The sequence below is a fragment of the Oryza sativa genome, chromosome 6 (assembly GCF_034140825.1).
Source record: "Oryza sativa Japonica Group chromosome 6, ASM3414082v1".
NCBI classification, from domain to species: domain Eukaryota; kingdom Viridiplantae; phylum Streptophyta; class Magnoliopsida; order Poales; family Poaceae; genus Oryza; species Oryza sativa.
Genome location: NC_089040.1, coordinates 28215414 through 28235574, shown reverse-complemented (window position 1 = coordinate 28235574; position 20161 = coordinate 28215414). Strand labels below are relative to the sequence as shown.

Here is a 20161-nt window from a genome sequence, read left to right as displayed (position 1 = left end):
GACGGTCTGGTCTGGTGGTGTTGCTAGTCTTCCATTTCAGGTGCCATTGTCAAAAAACTCAAAAGGGCATCACAGGCACAGCACAGGGATTTCTGTCCCTCGGAAACTCATTGATAAATTTATTACAAAGACCTAGCTTTGTTTTGTTCTTGTGTCTTTTAATCGTGTCAAATGAGGTGTTTAAATCTATGGGTGTAAAGTTTTGACGTGTCACATCGAATATACATACACACATTTGAAGTATTAAATATAGATTAATAAGAAAACAAATTAAGATTCCGTCTGTAAACTGTGAGACGAATTTATTAAGTCTAATTAATCTGTCATCAGCAAATATTTACTGTAGCACTACATTGTCAAATCATTAAGCAATTAGGCTTAAAAGATTCGTCTCGCAATTTACACGTAATCTATGTATTTTTTTAATATTTAATACTCTATATATGTGTCCAAACATTCAATATGACATAATGAAAAATTTTGTCATGGGATCTAAACAAACCCTAATTTTAGCCAGACGTGTCACGTATATGATATTTCCTTGGCTAATTAAATTTAAGCATTTGAAACAATCTGTCAAAAACATAAACATGCGCATATTTGAATCAATCACATAAAGAAAAAAATGAGTAAAATTAAGTGAAAAATATGATGCTATATTTTTACCAAATAAACTCATATGGCCATATATCACTTAATAACCAATTAACCATGATGCCATCAGTCAAAAAAAGAAAAAAAAACCATCCTAACTAAAACCCAAACTAAACCACTGTCACGGCCAAATCCTCTTTTCAACCATGCAGCACATTAATCAAACCCCCATAAACTCCAAGCCTCTCCAATCCAACCATAAAGCAACAAGAGAGAAAAGAAAAAGAAAGGAAAAAAAAAACCAAGCCTCAGCTCAGCTCCCCAGTTGCTTCCCCTGCTGCATTTATTAATCCAAAGCAGCTTCCTTTTACTCTCGCTTCCCTCTGGCACAGCTAATCCAAATCCTCCTCTTTTTCTTGTTTTTTTTTTCTTTCTTCGTCTTCTCCAACGCCCAAAGTAAAACAAAGGAAAAAAGAAAAGCCGCATCCAAGAACGCACCAGAAATTTCGGCGACGGTTGCGCGCGAATCCATCCATCCACCGGCGGTCGGAGGGCGGCGGCGGCGGAGCAATTCCGCCCAACCAAGCGGCGGAGTCGGTGCGGGCGAAATTTCCGGGTTGGTGCGCGGGGCTTGGGTTGGTGGTGGTGGACTGGTGGTGGTGTGTGTTCTTGGGAGTGGATCTGGCAGGAGGCTGGCGATGGGGAGGCGGGAGTAGGGGGAGCGGCGGATTGGAGTGGGAGGCGCGGTGTTGGGGGCTCCCATGGGCGGATGCTTCTCGCTGGAGGAGCACCGGCTCCAGGGCAAGACAGGTTCGTCCGTGTTCTTTCTTGCCTCGAGCTATATATATCTTACTTAGTCTCTGATGTGTGTTTTTGCTTGTAGTAGTAGTAGTAGCTGTGTGCATGTTGCATGGAAGTGAAGTTTTTGTTGTAATTTGGTTGTGAATTTAGTCGTGCGGTTGGGTTTTTGGGCGTATTGGGGGCTATGGATTTTCAGCGTATATTCAGCTTCAGAAGATTTGGTTTTTGAGCGAGAATTGCTGTCTCGTTTATGTCAGAGTTCCGACAGGATCAATTTTGTCTCTGGGGCTATATCATGTAGTAACTCGTGTTGCAAATTCGGGTTTTTTAGGCATCGCGTGGTTGATGTTTGATTCTTCTGTGACTGAGTGTCGAGTGTGAGGAATGCCATTCTCTAAGTGCTAAAAGTTTTATCTTATTGGACATCGTTACATTCAGGCCTCTATCTGTAGCTTAGTTTCTCTTTTTTCTTTGACAAAGACGAAACTTGCATGGTACAAACTTTGCTCTTTGATGGCTGGTAGAGGACACGATATTATGATGTACTGGTATGTTGTCTATGAAATTTGCAGTCACGGTTCCTGAAAAGTCAAACTGCAGCAAGTCAAATTTAGCTCATAACTTGGTTTGAACTACATTGGCAAAGCTGCTAGAAGATTTTAAGTTGGTTGGATGGAAGTATCGAGTAACCCTATAACTTAGATGCAAATGGTCTGTTCTGCATAGAAGATTCTTGTTCAGAGACTGGAAGAGATGACAAATGTTGTCCTGCATATAGGACCATGAGCAGCAAATGCGTGTTTGGAGCTATTCTAGAATTTTATTGAGATACCAAATTAAATTGGGACCTTCCTTTGTCATGTCATGGCCTTTAGCTGCACATTAACCTGCCACTTGAACGTGGAGGATGATCAATGAATACTTTTGTTGCTGTAGAGCTATTGCAAAATGACATTGTAGCTTGACACAATGGAACACATGTTTCTTAAGTTAGAAGATGAACACCATTTTGGGTAGGTTAGTGGTATTTACAAACTAAGATGTTATGCTTATCAGATTATCATTTTGACATAATGCACAACAACATTACAGAGACTGCACAGCAGGAGCTGTATGGGGGGTGTTATATGAATTAAAAAACTAAAGTACTAAGGCAAAATAATCACGCCACATTGTAGCTCTTAATGTTCGTATGTAATTGATTATTCCCTGATGTTTTTTCTTTTCTATTAATTCTATAAGCAGAAGCTGGTGGGCCAGATGGGTTAAGGAAATGCAAATCTGATTCTAAAGCTACAGCAAGTGTCCTTGCCCCTCCAAAAGATGTGGAGGACCTGCAAATCGAAGGATACGGAAATGTTAATATTTTCACATATAATGAACTAAGAGCAGCCACAAAAAACTTCCGGCCTGACCAAATTCTTGGAGAGGGTGGGTTTGGTGTTGTTTACAAAGGTGTAATTGATGAAAATGTTAGAGCGGGCTTTCCATCCACACAAGTTGCTGTGAAAGAATTAAACCCAGAGGGATTTCAGGGTGACAAGGAATGGTTGGTAAGTATCCTTGCTTTATTTCATTTTTTTTGAAACCATGATGAACTATACACAAGTCTATCAGCCTTCATCAGCTAATTAGATTTTACGATTCAATTTAATGATCATAATAGTTGTTTGTTATTGTAGTTTCTATATTACCTGACTTATTTACATTTTATGATTTTAAGCAAGGACATTGAAAGAGTACTTTTATACTGATTAGTGTTTGATTAAACAGCATATATCAGATACTTATAGTTTTATTATTTGTTTCCAGGCAGAAGTCAACTACCTTGGGCAACTTAGCCATCCAAATCTAGTCGAACTGATTGGGTATTGCTGTGAAGGCTCTCATAGACTGCTTGTTTACGAGTACATGGCTTGCGGCAGCCTTGAAAAGCATCTTTTTCGCCGTAAGCTGACCCTTTCCTTCTTGACAGTTATCACTCCCACCTACTGAATGGCCGTTGTCCATGGCAGCAGAACCTGCAACATGTTTATTGTTTTTGCATTTTCAAAAGTAAAAAGGAAAATGGTCAGTTTGGTGCACGCTGCATGAACAAAAACACTAATTTATTTTCAACAAGATGAGCAGATCTATCAGTAGAATTAATATAAATGCATTCACACTTATATTTCTTTCAGTGCTCGATTTACTGGTGCAATTTAATCTAATGAGTAGTGACCACTATATACAATTTAGTTGTATCTGTGTACCCGTTCCCTCCATGTAATTTTCAAAAATAAAGGATTTTCTTTTGAAACGATAATGGTTAGCATATGTTTTGAAGTTCTCCCAAGTCCCAACTAGCTACTCCCTCCGTTTCACAATGTAAGTCATTCTAGCATTTCCCACATTCATATTGATGTTAATGAATCTAGACATGTATATCTATCTAGATTCATTAACATCAATATGTATGTGGGAAATGCTAGAATGACTTACATTGTGAAACGGAGGAAGTATTTAATTTACCGGCCGTATCATCAAGTTGGCCAGTTGATTTTGTCTGAGTTGAACTGTTTAGTTGATTCTACAATCTGCATGCACATGCTAACTACGCTACTAGTGAAAAAAGAAGAAACGATTTTCTTGCTGCATGGCTTGCTCACCTTTGATTGATCTATTGAGAGAACATGTATTTTTCCATGCTAAAGGACACTTTTGTTGATTTATCTTCTTGCTCGTATGATAATTGATAACAGGGGTTTGCCTTAATATGCCATGGTCTACTCGAATGAAGATTGCTCTAGGTGCTGCAAGGGGGCTGGAATATCTTCACGGAGCTGAGAGATCAATTATATATCGAGATTTCAAAACATCAAACATCTTGTTAGATGCGGTTTGTACTTCATCTACTATCTGAATACTTTGATATCATTACCCTTTTTCAATCACTTGTTATAGGAATTCCATCTCATCAGGCTCTAGCAACTTTGTTCTTTCCAACCCAGACAAGATTCCATTTCCTACATTGTTCTGAACTCTTGGAATGACAGAACTAACAGTTAACCGGATAACTTAGCCTACATGCTAGCCATAAGGCCCATAACTGTCTTTACAGAATCCAAGATTCTGAAGTAGTGATAGAATAGTGTGCTTGCCCTCCAAACCGTCATGGTGGTTTCAGTTGCTGCCAGCATGGTCAAAGCTACTAAATCTTCTGATGAATGAATGATTCAATTCTTTCAGCAGTAAGATTCTAAACATCAGCGATCTCAATAACGTACCAGTTTGGATCTGGTCCCGCTTGCTCTTCAACACAGTCCTGTTTACCACTGATATTTCGACTGAAATCTTTTTAATATTCTCAATTTATTAGTGTGACACAGCAAAAAGTATGTAAGGACGATTACAAATGAAACACTTGATCAATCATTTATTTGTCCCTGGTCCTCCTCCATGGTTCCACTTTAAATAGTAGATATTATGTGTGCCCTCATCCATCCAATTAAACCATGCAACTCTGCACAAGGAATACTGATCTAAATATCTTATTTCAGATCTTGGGATGTTATATGTTGACGATTATCTTATGATACTGCCGCAGTCTCACTCTGTGTCACCTCTGCAGGATTATAATGCCAAGCTGTCAGACTTTGGCCTAGCACGAACTGGACCTAGTGGAGACCAAACCCATGTATCAACTCGGGTCATGGGTACTTATGGCTATGCAGCTCCTGAATATGTCATGACAGGTGAGCAATGGAATCTCCCTGTATTTTTAGAATGCCAACCCGTTCATTCTTGAGTGCATTTAATGTTCTTAAGTATGAATATGCATATCATTGTAGCTGACATCATGTATGTTAAATTGTTACTCTAACCAGTTTGATCTGTTACAGGCCATCTGACAGCACGAAGTGATGTCTATGGCTTTGGTGTCGTCCTTCTCGAGATGATCATAGGCAGGAGGGCTGTGGACAAGAGCCGGCCTAGCCGTGAGCACAACCTAGTTGAGTGGGCACGTCCCCTCCTCGTGCACAATCGGAAGCTGTTCAGGATTATCGATCCAAGAATGGAAGGGCAGTACTCCACCAAGGCTGCCATTGAGGTGGCAGGCCTTGCGTACCGATGCTTGAGCCAGAATCCCAAAGGACGACCCACCATGAGCCAGGTTGTTGAGACCTTTGAGGCTGTGCAAAACATGCCTGAATGCCAAGACATACTCTTGCAGAACTGCATGACGGGTGCAGTGACACTCTACGAGGTTGCAAAGGACCCTACGGAGAGCGTCGAGCCGGAGAAGATAAAACAAGAACAACCAGCAGCAAAAACGGTCACCGTGGCACCGGCACCGGTAAATGGAAAACCCGTGCCTCAGAGCAGGAGAACACGGCCAGGGAATGGCCGGAGCAAGAGCGAGCCGTCTTTGGAATGCAAGCTGTACATCCCATCTCCAGACTCTGATGGCCAGCAGCCAGGCCTGGAGGCATTGTCATCCCCTTCCAGAGATGGAAGCATAAAGGATCCACCGGACGAGGATTTGTACAAGATATAAAAGTCACACAGAAGTTTTTTATGACGATTCAAGTTTTCGCTACCGGCGATTTCGCATTGCCATCCATCCATCTTGTTGTCAAGATCGATCAGAGTCAAAGTTGGTGTTAAAATTTTTTCTGATGGCGGAAGAACTCTACCTCGTTAGGTTTCTTGCTGTTCCGACTAGCAATTGTATGTAGAGAGGAGCGTTGTGGAAAGCATTTGTAATGTGAGATGCCTGCCGCGACGAAAAGTTCGTGTTGTAAACTTGAAACCATTCTCTGGGAAGAGGAAGATCCACATCATAATCGATGTGTCAGTGTTGTTGTTGCTCGAGTGTTTTTGACTTTTCTGTATAGATGATGATGTCCTTGCAAACTTGGTACAGTTCTACAGGAAATCAACAAGAAGATGGAAAAATATAAGATGAATCAGTGTCCGTTTGTTGACAGTTTGTTTTTGGAGTATGGTTTTGTTTTCACTGCCCATCTGGAAATTATTAGGAATGTGAGATACAAGAGTATGCTTGAATGACACATCACTATCGAGGATATATCATCTACCACTGAAACAATAAGTAAATGTAAATGCGAGCATCCCCTAGTGAGTTAATTCCACTAAAAAAAGAATCTAACGAATATAACCAGTTGAGGTAGCTCACTTTACATCTATTTATTATATTATAATAAGGATAGTTAAAAAAAAAAATCACTACATTGACGGCCTATAAATTATCACATAGAATAAAATTTTATTACACAAAATATGAAAATAGAAGCTAAGAATTGTATAACTCCAATGCAACTTAAATTCCTTAAATTTTTACTGAGACTATTTGGTAGGGTAATGTTGCTGCGGCGCAGCTGCAGTCACGAAACCTTCATTGTTAGCTTCTAACTGCAACCACACGTAATTAAAGTAAAAAAGAAAACTGAACAAACACTGATTCAAGCCTCTTAGTTTTACGAGTACTACTAAATACACTGTAGGTTAAGACCTAAGAAAAAAATAATTTGAAGTTGTATAAGAACCCAGACTTTCACTTCAATGGGCTGGTTTAGTTTCCAACTTTTTCTTCAAACTTTCAACTTTTCCATCTGTCGGTGATATGGGACCGGGAGTATCATGACCAGAGGCTTGAGGCAGACGCAATCGCCCACGTGGCCTGGCACCTTCGGGGACGTCGGGCCCGAGGGTGAGGTGTCCGCCCTCCTCCTGATTTCCCCCGAGGGGGGGGGGTCGGGTTGCGCTTGCCCCGGCCCCGAGGGCCGAGGCACCCCGACCCCTTAAGGAAGTCTGCGCCACATACATGGGATAAGTGATCACAGCTGTGCTCACCTAACAGCATTTATTGCAGTCTGGTCAAGCGTGTCACGCTGCATGCAACGCAGTACAGCGCGTTTCTTTATCCGGTCTGTGACCAGTCACAGACCGGTCAGATCACGGGTTAGGTGGCGACTGGCGGTCTGACGCACGCCTTGCCCCATCCCGTCAAGACGAAAGCCTCTAGGCACTCGTCTCAAGCTGGAGCTAGCGTGTTATCTCTTAGAGATGGCACGTTAGCCCTGGTCAGATTTATACCAGGCTTCATCCTAACCATTACAGGCAAGGTGTTACACGAAGAAGGGCAAACATGCACGTTGTTAAGCTGACGCGTGGTGGACAAGAATGACCGGTCTGGCACTGGTCGCGTCAGCAACGGGCAGCCACGATCCCACGTTGCGCCTGTCTCCGCCGGGAGTGGAGGTAGGTGTGGGCTGTCCCATCGGAGTGTCATTCGGACAGCAACCATACCAATCTCCGTCCATAAAGAGAAGAAAAGTCCAGTTTGGAAAGGGAAGGGTGCATGTGGTATCCCCTTGAAGTATAAAAGGAGGACCTTGCCCATAGAGAGGGGGGGGATTCTTTTCGAGATTTAGAGCTTAGAACGGGGGATTTTTGGTCCTTTCGGAAGGCTGAGAGGAAAGGAAGTCGATCCTTTGTAACTTGTCCATACACAAATCCACAAAAACACAGGAGTAGGGTATTACGCTTCGCAGCGGCCCGAACCTGTATACATCGTCGTGTCTCGTGTGTCTTGCGGGCAGACGATCTTTCCAGATACAGAGGGAGAGCGAGAGCTTGAGATTTCACCCTAAGCCCCCGGCCGAACCGGCAAAGGGGGGCCTGCGCGGTCTCCCGGTGAGGAGCCACGAGCTCCGTCATCTGGCGCGCCAGGTAGGGGGCTCAGCGTGTGTTTTCTGAGCTCTCAGACTCTTCCGTGTGCGCCAAGTTTTTCTTGTTCAGCCTAATGGCCGAGCAGGGAAAAGCGCACGACCTCTCTCCGAGTGTGAGCGGCGACGACGGGGAGCCGAATCCACGCCGTCGAGCTCGTACTCCCCCACCTCCTCCGCGCCAAAGCCCTAAGCAGGGGGAGGCGCTTGAGAGGGTCGACAAATCCGTGGCATCACCAGTCGCAGGTGATGCAGGAGAACGGCGAGATGGGGAGCGTCGCCTCCTCGTCTACGGCGACGGCAGCACGCCTCAGGGTGCGCTTCAGGCTGCTGGCGCGCTCCTACGACACCCGCCTGTCGTCCATGACCCGGAGTCTCCAGCCCAACGATGGCTGGAAGACGTGGCCAACTTGGTCATGACGGCACAGCAGCGCCTGGGTGCTGGTGGACGGTCCGCCACCACCAAGACCTCCGGCGCCGCTACCACCGGCTCCGTGTCATCAAGGCGGAGGGCGCGGCGAGCGGCGGCGGCTGCACGTCATTCGGCTGCCACTCCCTCGTCGACACCGTCGACTCGGGAGGATCAGCATGGGGAGCCGGATGCCCGCCTCAACATCGAGCGCAGGCGTAATAGCCGGCGTACTCCCCGTGCAACGGAGGGCGCCTCCTCGTCCAGAATGTCACCTCGACACGGACGTGAAGATCAGCCCTCCGTGCCCCCGGCCGGTGGTGTTGGCTGTAGAGCCTTTGTGGCGAGTCTTCGGAATGTCCGTTGGCCCCCAAGGTTCCGGCCCACCATCACCGAGAAGTACGATGGGAGCGTCAACCCCACCGAGTTTCTCCAGGTCTATACGACCGGGATCGAGGCCGCTGGGGGTGACGACAGGGTCATGGCGAACTTCTTTCCCATGGCCCTAAAAGGACAGGCGCGGGGTTGGCTAATGAACCTGCCACCCGCGTCGGTCCACTCCTGGGAAGATTTGTGCCAACAGTTCACCATGAACTTCCAAGGCACATATCCGCGCCCAGGCGAAGAAGCGGACTTGCATGCAGTACAGCGAGGCGATGATGAGTCGCTTCGCTCGTACATTCAGCGGTTTTGCCAAGTCCGCAATACTATACCATGCATCCCTGCACACGCGGTGATCTACGCGTTCAGGGGGGGTGTGCGGCACAACCGCATGCTCGAAAAGATTGCCTCCAAAGAGCCCCAGACTACCGCAGAGCTTTTTCAGCTCGCGGACCGAGTGGCTCGTAAGGAGGAGGCCTGGACCTGGAACCCCTCCGGTTCCGGTGTGGCAGCTTCGGCCGCCCCCGGATCCGCCGCTCAGACAGGGCGGCGTGACAGGAGGAGGAAGAAAAGGTCGGCCCATTCCGGCGACGAGGGGCACGTCCTCGCCGTCGAGGGCGCTCCGCGGGCCACCCGAAAGGGGAGGCCTGCGAGCGACAAAAAGAAAGAGGCTGGTACTCCCAACCGGGAGCGCCCAGCCAGCAAGTGGTGCTCCGTCCACAACACCTCCCTCCACGATCTCGCGGACTGTCGTGCAGTCAAAAATTTGGCTGAGCGAACGAGGAAGTGGGAGGAGGACAGGAGGCAGGAACGCCGTGAGGGCAAGTCCGCGGCAGTTCCCTCCGGTAGACGGCGAAGTGAGGCCAGACAGAAGGCCCCCGCCGTTGACCCCGATGACGGTGATGATGACCTAGGTTTCCAAGAACCTGGGGCCACCATTGCCACTGTCGACGGGGGAGCGTGTGCTCACGTTTCTCGCCGGAGCTTCAAGGCTATGAAGCGAGAGCTTCTAGCCGCGGCCCCTACTCATGAGGCGACGCGTCGGGCGCGGTGGTCGGAGGTGGCCCTCACCTTTGATCAGACCGACCACCCACCGTGCGTTGCCCGGGGAGGGCAGATTGCGATGGTGGTTTCCCCCACTATCTGCAACGTGAAGTTGGGGCGTGTCCTCATAGATGGAGGAGCGGCTCTCAACATCCTTTCCCCCACGGCCTTTGATGCTATCAAGGCCCCGGGGATGGTGCTCCAGCCGTCTCAACCGATCATCGGTGTGACGCCGGGGCACACATGGCCGTTAGGTCACATCGACCTACCGGTCACCTTTGGTGGATCAGCCAACTTCCGCACGGAGCGGGTGAACTTCGATGTGGCGGACCTCAGTCTGCCCTACAACGCGGTCCTGGGGAGACCCGCGTTGGTGAAGTTCATGGCGGCGGTCCACTACGCCTACCTCCAGATGAAGATGCCGGGCCCCGGGGGCCCCATCTCTGTCCGTGGCGACCTTAAAGTCGCGCTCGCTTGCATGGAGCAGCGCGCGGACCACCTCGCTGCTGCGACCAAGCCCGAGGGTGGTGACGAGAGGCTTGGCACCTCCGCCCCCACCGCCCCGAGGCAGCGGATTGCCACATGCGACGAGGTCCCGGTCAAGGAGGTTGCCTTGGGCGACGGCCCATCCAAGACCACACGGATTGGTGGTCTTCTGGATGGCAAATAGGAAGACGCGCTCGTCTCCTTCCTGCGGGCAAACGCTGACGTCTTCGCATGGAGACCAGCGGACATGCCCGGGGTCCCCAGGGAGGTGATTGAGCACCGTCTCGCCGTGCGGCCGGGCGCAAGGCCGGTCCGGCAGAAAGTGCGGCGGCAGGCCCCGGAACGTCAAGCCTTCATCCGCGAGGAGGTGGCGAGACTTCTGGAGGCCGGATTCATCCGTGAAGTCATCCATCCGGAGTGGCTGGCGAACCCGGTGGTCGTTCCCAAGGCGAACGGCAAGCTTCGGATGTGCATCGACTACACCGACCTTAACAAGGCATGTCCTAAGGATCCTTACCCCCTGCCTCGCATAGATCAGATCGTCGACTCCACTGCGGGGTGCGACCTTTTGTGTTTTCTAGATGCATACTCTGGTTACCATCAGATTCGCATGGCTAGGGAGGATGAGGAGAAAACTGCGTTCATTACCCCCGTAGGAACCTATTGTTATACATCAATGCCCTTCGGGTTAAAGAATGCAGGTCCTACTTTTCAACGTACTACTCGAATTTCTTTGGGTAGCCAAATAGGACGTAATGTTGAGGCTTATGTTGATGACTTGGTTGTAAAAACGCGCAACCAAGAAACTTTACTTTCAGATCTAGCGGAAACTTTTGAGAACCTCCGCTCCGCCCGCATAAAGCTGAACCCTGATAAGTGTGTGTTTGGTGTACCTGCGGGCAAGCTTCTCGGGTTCTTGGTCTCTGCCCGAGGCATTGAGGCCAACCCCGAGAAGATTCGAGCTATCGAGCGGATGCGCCCCCCCAGCAAACTTAGGGATGTGCAATGCGTCACCGGTTGCATGGCCGCCCTAAGTCGTTTCATATCAAGGCTGGGAGAGAAGGCGCTACCCTTGTTTAAGCTCCTCAAGCGCTCCGGGCCGTTCACTTGGACGGAGGAAGCTGAACATGCCCTTACTCAGTTAAAGGCGTATCTTAGCTCTCCCCCGGTTCTAGTCGCCCCGGAGCCAAATGAGTCCCTGTTACTTTACTTAGCAGCGACCCCCCAAGTAGTTAGTGCAGCGTTGGTTGTGGAGCGCGATGAGGACAATCCTCATTCTGCGCACCCCCACTCTGTGCCGACTTGGCCCGGGAGCAGGCAGGGAGGAGAGGCCCCCGAGTCGAACGGTGGCCTAAGGCCCCCGACGACCGGAGTCGGCCCTCTGCCCGCTTGTCAGACGGTGCTGGGTGCCCCCGACCCTCAGGAAGGCCCCGAGGCCACTGAGGGAAGGCCGCACTTATCGCCCTTTGGCCCCGAGGCTAACCCTGTGCTGACTCGACCCGGGAGAGAGCAGGGAGAAGAGGCCCCCGAGCCGAAAGGAGGCCTGAGGCCCCTGACGACCGGAGCTGGCCCCTTGCCCGCTTGTCCGATGACGCCAGGAGCCCCCGACCCCCAGGACGGCCCCGAGGCCACTGTGGGAAGGCCGCTCCTGTCGTCCTCCGACCCCGAGGTCATCGGCACAGAAGACGAGTGCACCCCGAGAGGCCACTTGGATGAAGAACGCCCCGGGGATACGGCCCCTAGCGAAGGGGATCGGCCCCGCCGAAAGGTGCAGCGGCCCGTCTACTTTGTTAGTGAGGCCCTCCGGGACGCCAAGACCCGATACCCTCAGGCCCAGAAGATGCTTTACGCTATTCTGATGGCCTCGAGGAAACTGCGCCATTATTTCCAGGCGCATCGGGTCACTGTGGTTACGTCTTACCCCCTCGGGCAAATCTTGCATAATCGAGAGGGTACAGGACGGGTGGTAAAATGGGCAATCGAGCTTTCTGAATTCGATCTGCACTTTGAACCACGCCACGCTATCAAGAGCCAGGCCCTCGCCGATTTTGTGGTAGAGTGGACCCCGGCTCCAGAGACCGTCTCAATCCCCGAGGCCAGCACGAACCCCTCGCAGCTGCCTCACACCACCTACTGGGTGATGCAGTTCGATGGTTCTCTGTCCCTCCAGGGTGCCGGTGCGGGGGTCACGTTGACCTCTCCGAACGGAGACGTCCTCAGATACTTGGTCCGTCTCGACTTTCGAGCGACTAACAATATGACAGAGTACGAGGGACTCCTTGCCGGACTCAGAGTGGCAGCTGGACTGGGGATCCGCCGCCTCTTGGTATTAGGCGACTCCCAGCTAGTCGTTAACCAGGTCTGTAAGGAGTACCGGTGCTCTGACCCACAGATGGACGCCTACGTACGCCAAGTGCGGCGTATGGAGCGCCATTTCGATGGGATAGAACTTCGGCATGTACCCAGAAGGGATAACATAGTTGCCGATGAACTCTCAAGGCTCGCGTCCTCGCGAGCCCAGACCCCACCGGGCGCCTTTGAAGAAAGGCTTACCCAGCCGTCGGCGCGACCCGACCCCTTAGGGGAGACGGATGCGCCTGACCGGCCCCCGAGGCCCGTCGGAGTCCAGGCCTCGGGACCCGAAGGGAGCGCTCCAAGCTCCCTTAGATTGATTGCCTGGATCTCTGAGATCCAAACATACCTCACAGATAAGACTCTACCTGAGGACCGCGAAGGGAGTGAACGTGTACAACGCATTTCCAAACGCTACGTGCTGGTAGAAGGGACCCTCTATCGGCGCGCGGCTAACGGAATCCTCCTGAAATGCATTCCTCAGGAACAAGGCGTTGAGCTTCTTGCTGACATCCATGAGGGCGAGTGCGGAGCCCATTCCGCCTCGCGTACCCTGGTTGGCAAGGCCTTTCGTCAAGGATTTTATTGGCCGACAGCTCTCAATGACGCAGTCGATCTGGTCCGGCGATGCAGAGCGTGTCAGTTCCACGCCAAGCAAATCCATCAGCCGGCCCAGGCCCTGCAGATCATACCACTGTCATGGCCATTTGCTGTCTGGGGGCTTGATATCCTGGGACCGTTCAAACGGGCCCCGGGCGGGTTTGAGTATCTGTATGTTGCGATCGACAAGTTCACTAAGTGGCCCGAGGCTTATCCGGTTGTCAAGATCGATAAGCACTCTGCTCTCAAATTCATTAAGGGCATCACGGCCCGTTTTGGAGTACCTAACCGTATTATTACGGATAATGGCACCCAATTCACTAGTGAACTCTTCGGCGACTACTGCGAAGACATGGGCATCAAGCTCTGCTTCGCCTCACCTGCCCACCCCAGAAGCAATGGCCAAGTGGAGCGCGCCAATGCAGAAATCCTCAAAGGCCTTAAAACCAAGACCTTCAATATTCTCAAGAAGCACGGCGATTCATGGATCGAGGAGTTGCCAGCGGTGCTCTGGGCAAACCGAACCACACCAAGCCGAGCGACCGGGGAAACGCCTTTCTTCCTCGTCTACGGCGCAGAAGCGGTTCTCCCATCCGAGCTCACCCTGAGGTCTCCTCGGGCCACCATGTACTGCGAGGCTGATCAAGATCAGCTTCGCAGAGATGACCTCTACTACTTAGAAGAGCGAAGGCGGCGCGCGGCCCTCCGAGCCGCGCGCTACCAGCAGAGCTTGCGGCGCTACCATCAGCGCCACGTCCGGGCCCGATCACTCTGCGTCGACGACCTCGTCCTACGCCGCGTCCAAACGCGTGCTGGATTGAGCAAGCTCTCACCAATGTGGGAGGGTCCGTATCGAGTGATCGGTGTCCCCCGGCCGGGCTCGGTACGGCTGGCCACGGGCGACGGCACGGAGCTGCCAAACCCGTGGAACATCGAACACCTTCGTCGCTTCTACCCCTGAAAGGGGGGGGGTCGGGTGTCAGGTTTTGGCTCGGGCCAACCCCGCACCCCCCTCGGGTGTGCAGGATTGGCCGGGGGCTACCACACATGCACATATATCCCTTTTTCCTTTATTTCAGCATTTCAATAAAAGCAGTTTCAATTTTCTAAAGGTTGTGTCTGTGCCGTTTTTTCCTTTTGAAGAATCTTGACTTGAAATAATGTCACTCGTGCTCAACCTTGCCCTCGGGGGCTCGGTTCGGTCAGCTAAAATCGCCAAACGGGGCCCAGAACCGAGCCGTGCCCCGGGGCGTGGTGAACTCCGGGGGGGAATCGGCAAAAACCCACAATTGGGTCACCCATAACCCTCGGTCACCACGTTCCCGGCCTGGCCAGTCTCGACATGCGGATCTCCCCAGGCACTAGCCCCGACCCGCGCTTTTCGAGGACTGGGACTTGGGCATGGGCCCTTATTTCAAGCTAAGACGCAAAAAGACCACGGCACAGATCATCCTCATCTCACATATAGCAAAATAAAACTAACACAAAAATTTTTTCATCATTTCTCATTGCAGATTAAGTTAAATTGTACAAAAAAGAGGCATGAAGGCCTTAGAAGAAAGAACAAGAAAAAAGTTAAGATTGGCGGGGGCCTGGGGGCTCATTCAAATGCGCCCGGGTCGCCGGCCTCGTCGCCACCGTCGTCCTCGCCGCTGGCGTCGCCCTCCTCGTCGGAGCTGGGGGCGAACGCGAGCCGAGGGGCCGAGCCCTCGAAGCCGTTGACGATGTGGTCAGCAGCATCCCCGACGCGCGCGCGCGCGTCGTCCTCGGTCCCGGGAGGGAACTCCTCCAGCGCCATCCAGGGAGAGAAATTGGGGTCCCGGGCCTGGTAACTCGCTAGCACGAGTTCAACCGCCCCCCGGGCGAGGTCCCTCGAGGATGACTTGATGGTCTTCTCGAGCTCCTCGGGGAGTCGTTCGAGGACCCAGGCCATCCTGTTGAGGTGCGGAGCGAGGCCTTCCAGATTGGTGGGGGGCACCGTCGTCTGGCCTCTCCAGAGGCCTGCTTGACGACCGGCGCGCTTCATGCGGGAGACCGCATCCCAAAGCATGTCGGGCCCAATCTCGCCCGCCAAGCGAAGGGCCTCGGCCTCCCCGGTGGAGGAGTCCAGCGCTCGCTGCATTTCCGCGACGGTGTGTTCGGCAGCTGCGAGGCGGGCGGCTAAGTCGCTTTCGCCCGCGGCCGCCCCGCCGATAGGCGCCCTTGCGTCCAGCTCCTTTTCCCGCGCCTCGAGGTCAGCAGCCCGCTGCTCCAGTGTGGCTCTCTCGGCGCGGACGCATTCGAGATTGCGGCGCGCCTGCTCCTCCTGCGCCGCCTCGCGAAGGGACAGGCTGTCCGCCAGCCGTTTGGTCGTGGCCTCAGCCTCCTCGAGAGCTCGCTCCCACTCAGCGAGTGCGTCCTCGCGGAGGCGGAGCGCGCACTCCTCCTCGGCGCAGGCGGCCTCATGCGCCGCCAGCGTCGCCTCTCGGAGACCAGCGGCGGCCTCGCGGTCCGTCAAGCCCCTCTCCACGGCGCCGGCGTGTTCTTCCAGCGCCATGGCACGGGCCTCAAGGGCCTCCTCGCGCCGCTGAAACGCCGCTTCAGTCTCCGTTACCCGCCGCTCTCGGGCAGCGGCGGAGTCAAGGACCCCTTGGGCGGCGTCGAGCTTTTTCTTCAGCTCCGCCTCCCAGCTTGCGTGCTGAAGGCGGAGAGTGTCTTGCGCCTCGATCATCGCGGTGGTGGAGATGAGGGCGGCCGCCCGCTCCTCCTCCACCTCACGGGCGATCTCCGCCAGCGCCGCTTTCCGGGCTTCAAGCTCCGAGACATGACGGCGGTGAGCCTTACGGCCCACCTCCACCATGGCGTCCACCGAGCGCCGCCCCTCCTCAACACGCGCCCATGCGGCCTCGAGCTCCGCTCGTTCTGCACGCAGGGCCTCCACTTGGGTGTTGAACCCATCCAGCACTGCGGTGTTTGCGGCGGCCAGGGCCTGCAGAAGGGGCTCGGCGCTCAGCGGGGCGACAGAAGATGAGGAGAAGAGCCGCCTTGGAGAAAAGGCGACGCGGCTTGGCCCCCCGGAGGATGCGCTGGGCTCGGGGATGTCCCCCGGGCCCGTTTGGTCCTGGGCGTCGCCCGGTGAGGTAGGCCCAGGCGATGCGCCCGCGGCCTCGTCGCGAGCCGCCTCGGAGGATGTCGCCTGAGGGCCGCCCAAGGGAGTAGGCCCAAGTGACGCGCCAGCAGCAGCTGTCGCCTCAGCCTGGCGAGCCCGGGCGGCCTCCTCCCGGGCAGCTTCTTCGGCTTGGCGAGCCCGGGCGGCCTCCTCCCGAGCAGCTTCCTCCGCTTGGCGAACCCGGGCGGCCTCTTCAGCTTCCCGAAGGCGGGCTGCGGCTTCACGCCGGTCAGACTCTCGCCTCCGCTCCTCTGCGGCCGCTGGATCTTCGGCCTCGGACTGGCCGGATTTGGGGTGGCGGGAGGAATGCGACGGGACATCGCTGAAGCAGAAGAAAAAACCAAAAGACGAACAAAATGAGTAAGAAAAAACTTCTCTTTGGGAGAAAGGTGGTTGCAATGAGAGTGAGACGAACCTGCGAGGGGGTCGGTTGAATGACCACCTTGGAGGAGAAATCAGGTTCCCCCGGCATGGTTCCGTCTCCCCCGTCTTGCGGAGCCGTTTCTTCTTGCGCTCCCCCTCGGGCTGCGACGTCGGCGCGGCCCCCTCCGGGCGCCGACTGCTGGCACGCGCCGCCCCGCCCCCTCGGGGAGGAGATGGGGGAGGTGTTCCTCCCAGCTTCCTCTTCCCCTGGGCGTCGGCAGGGCGGCTGCTCCCCGAGCCCCCGGCGCGGGGCCCAGAAGCACGACCCCCTCCTGGGGCAGATTGTTCCCCTCGGCGGCGCTCGCCCGCGCCGTCGTGGCCCTTAGGGGCTCTCTCCTCTGAGGCCCCGACCCCCATCATAATGGTTAGAATGGAGGCGCGGTCGGGATCGCTGCAGAGGGGGAGGATCTCCTGAGGAATGCGAGACGCCTCCGCGGAGCTAAGATTCAGCACCCTTTGGACCACGATCTTGAAGTCCTCGGGAGCCCAATCCCATCTGGCTCCCTGGTGGGTCCGCATGTAGTCTTCAGGCCCAGTGTACTCCCAGGCGTTCCGGGCGCGCCGTTGGAGCGGCGCAATCCGGCGACGGAGGTAATCGCCGTACACCATGGCCCCGGTGAGCCCCTGGGATCGCAGGCCCGCCAGGCGGTCGAGGACGGCGTCGTAGTCCTCCCCCAGATCTACCGGTGCCCGCCAGCTGGAGACCTGCGCCGGGGGCTGGCTTGGAAGTCGGAGGCGCGCTTCGTTGGCGAGGGGGGTGTAGAACCAGTCGCTCTTCCAGTCGTCCCACTTCTTGCGAAGGACGCAGGGGATGTAGCGGTTCAACACCGGCCCCCGCGGCTGGAAGTAGCAGCCGCCAACCACCGACGGCGGTGACACCGACTGCACGGTGAAGAACCACCGGAACAGCTGAAGAGAGGGGCGCACCCCGATGAACATCTCGCACAGATGCGCGAAGATGGCCAATGTCATCACCGCATTAGGGGTGAGGTGCGCCATCTGGAGGTCATAGAACTCCAGGACATCCATGAAGAAATGAGAAAATGGCGGGACCAGCCCAGCCATCGCAAAGGGGAGGAAGAAGATGGACCGCCCCGGGTAGTCTGGTGCCGGGCGCCCCTCGCCCAGCATCACTATCTCCCGACCGGTGGCGGACTCCGGCATGAAGCGGCGCGGCAGTCCGGCGTGCCTCTCATTCACGATGCGGGAAGGCGGTAGTACACTGCCGTCGAGCAGAGCAGAGCCCCGTGCCATGGCGGCGGAGGAAGAGATGATTGAGAACGAGCGCGTGTGGCGAAAGTAGGGCGTAGCAGAGAAAGAGTTAGAGCTCAGGTGGCGAAGGCAAGAGGAACAATGGCGAAAGGAAGGAAGCAAATCCTTTTCTCGATGCTTTTATACCCTTGCCATCGCTGGGCCTGACTCCTCGTTTCTCGCGCCCACTACCTCGCTCCCTCGTATCTCGCTATCTCGCTCCCTCGTTTCCCGTGCCCACGCTTCCACTAATCCCATTCGCCCGCTTGCGGCGCATTGAGTGGATATGCGGTTGTGGCAATCGAAATGGATTGTATCGTGCGCGCGTTAATTACGCTCGCCGACCGAAGCGGCGTTACCATATCTCCGGGCGAGACAAATCTGCTCACCCAGATTCGCGCGCTGCTCAAGTGGCGTGGCAGTCTTGAATAGACCGCCCATTATGGACAACCAAAGTTACCAATACCAATGTGCATGGATTGAGACCGTTGGGTATTTTGCCCAACTACGGAGACCGGTCCCACCTGTCACCAGGCTTTAGGGGTGGCGTCACACCTGACCGCTTCCCTTGGGAAGGGAAATTGCTCTGGCATAACGCCGGGGGCTACTGTCGGTGATATGGGACCGGGAGTATCATGACCAGAGGCTTGAGGCAGACGCAATCGCCCACGTGGCCTGGCACCTTCGGGGACGTCGGGCCCGAGGGTGAGGTGTCCGCCCTCCTCCTGATTTCCCCCGAGGGGGGGGGGTCTGGTTGCGCTTGCCCCGGCCCCGAGGGCCGAGGCACCCCGACCCCTTAAGGAAGTCTGCGCCACATACATGGGATAAGTGATCACAGCTGTGCTCACCTAACAGCATTTATTGCAGTCTGGTCAAGCGTGTCACGCTGCATGCAACGCAGTACAGCGCGTTTCTTTATCCGGTCTGTGACCAGTCACAGACCGGTCAGATCACGGGTTAGGTGGCGACTGGCGGTCTGACGCACGCCTTGCCCCATCCCGTCAAGACGAAAGCCTCTAGGCACTCGTCTCAAGCTGGAGCTAGCGTGTTATCTCTTAGAGATGGCACGTTAGCCCTGGTCAGATTTATACCAGGCTTCATCCTAACCATTACAGGCAAGGTGTTACACGAAGAAGGGCAAACATGCACGTTGTTAAGCTGACGCGTGGTGGACAAGAATGACCGGTCTGGCACTGGTCGCGTCAGCAACGGGCAGCCACGATCCCACGTTGCGCCTGTCTCCGCCGGGAGTGGAGGTAGGTGTGGGCTGTCCCATCGGAGTGTCATTCGGACAGCAACCATACCAATCTCCGTCCATAAAGAGAAGAAAAGTCCAGTTTGGAAAGGGAAGGGTGCATGTGGTATCCCCTTGAAGTATAAAAGGAGGACCTTGCCCATAGAGAGGGGGGGATTCTTTTCGAGATTTAGAGCTTAGAACGGGGGATTTTTGGTCCTTTCGGAAGGCTGAGAGGAAAGGAAGTCGATCCTTTGTAACTTGTCCATACACAAATCCACAAAAACACAGGAGTAGGGTATTACGCTTCGCAGCGGCCCGAACCTGTATACATCGTCGTGTCTCGTGTGTCTTGCGGGCAGACGATCTTTCCAGATACAGAGGGAGAGCGAGAGCTTGAGATTTCACCCTAAGCCCCCGGCCGAACCGGCAAAGGGGGGCCTGCGCGGTCTCCCGGTGAGGAGCCACGAGCTCCGTCACCATCACATCAAAATTTTCCTACACACATAAACTTTTAACTTTTCCGTCACATCATTCCAATTTCAATCAAACTTCTAATTTTAGCGTGAACTAATCACAACCAAACACCTGTTTTCTTGGTCTTTTTTTGATAGGAAACCATGCAGGGAAATACACTGACCGACACATGTAGGAAAGGAAATTTGTCAAATCTATACCTAATAAAAAAATTCTTAAGGCTTCCGTCA

At 53.5% G+C, this 20161-nt stretch overlaps 1 protein-coding gene across 1 annotated transcript; it reads left to right on the top strand.

The window, feature by feature from the left end:
• The first annotated feature begins 969 nt into the window (after positions 1–969).
• On the top strand, positions 970–6243 carry LOC4341761 (probable serine/threonine-protein kinase PBL17). Its single transcript, XM_015788693.3, has 6 exons — positions 970–1404; positions 2641–2948; positions 3208–3343; positions 4137–4273; positions 5006–5129; positions 5277–6243. The coding sequence occupies exons 1-6, from the start codon at positions 1356–1358 to the stop codon at positions 5930–5932; spliced, it is 1410 nt and encodes a 469-aa protein (XP_015644179.1). The 5' UTR covers positions 970–1355; the 3' UTR covers positions 5933–6243.
• Positions 6244–20161: the final 13918 nt, after the last annotated feature.

What these genes read in the sequence shown, in the direction of transcription:
- LOC4341761 (XM_015788693.3), top strand. Translation starts at nt 1,356, where the DNA reads ATGGGCGGATGCTTCTCGCTGGAGGAGCACCGGCTCCAGGGCAAGACA. An exon ending in CCGGCTCCAGGGCAAGACAG is followed by an intron (nt 1,405 to 2,640) that starts GTTCGTCCGTGT and finishes TTCTATAAGCAG; the next exon opens with AAGCTGGTGGGCCAGATGGG. An exon ending in CAAACATCTTGTTAGATGCG is followed by an intron (nt 4,274 to 5,005) that starts GTTTGTACTTCA and finishes TCACCTCTGCAG; the next exon opens with GATTATAATGCCAAGCTGTC.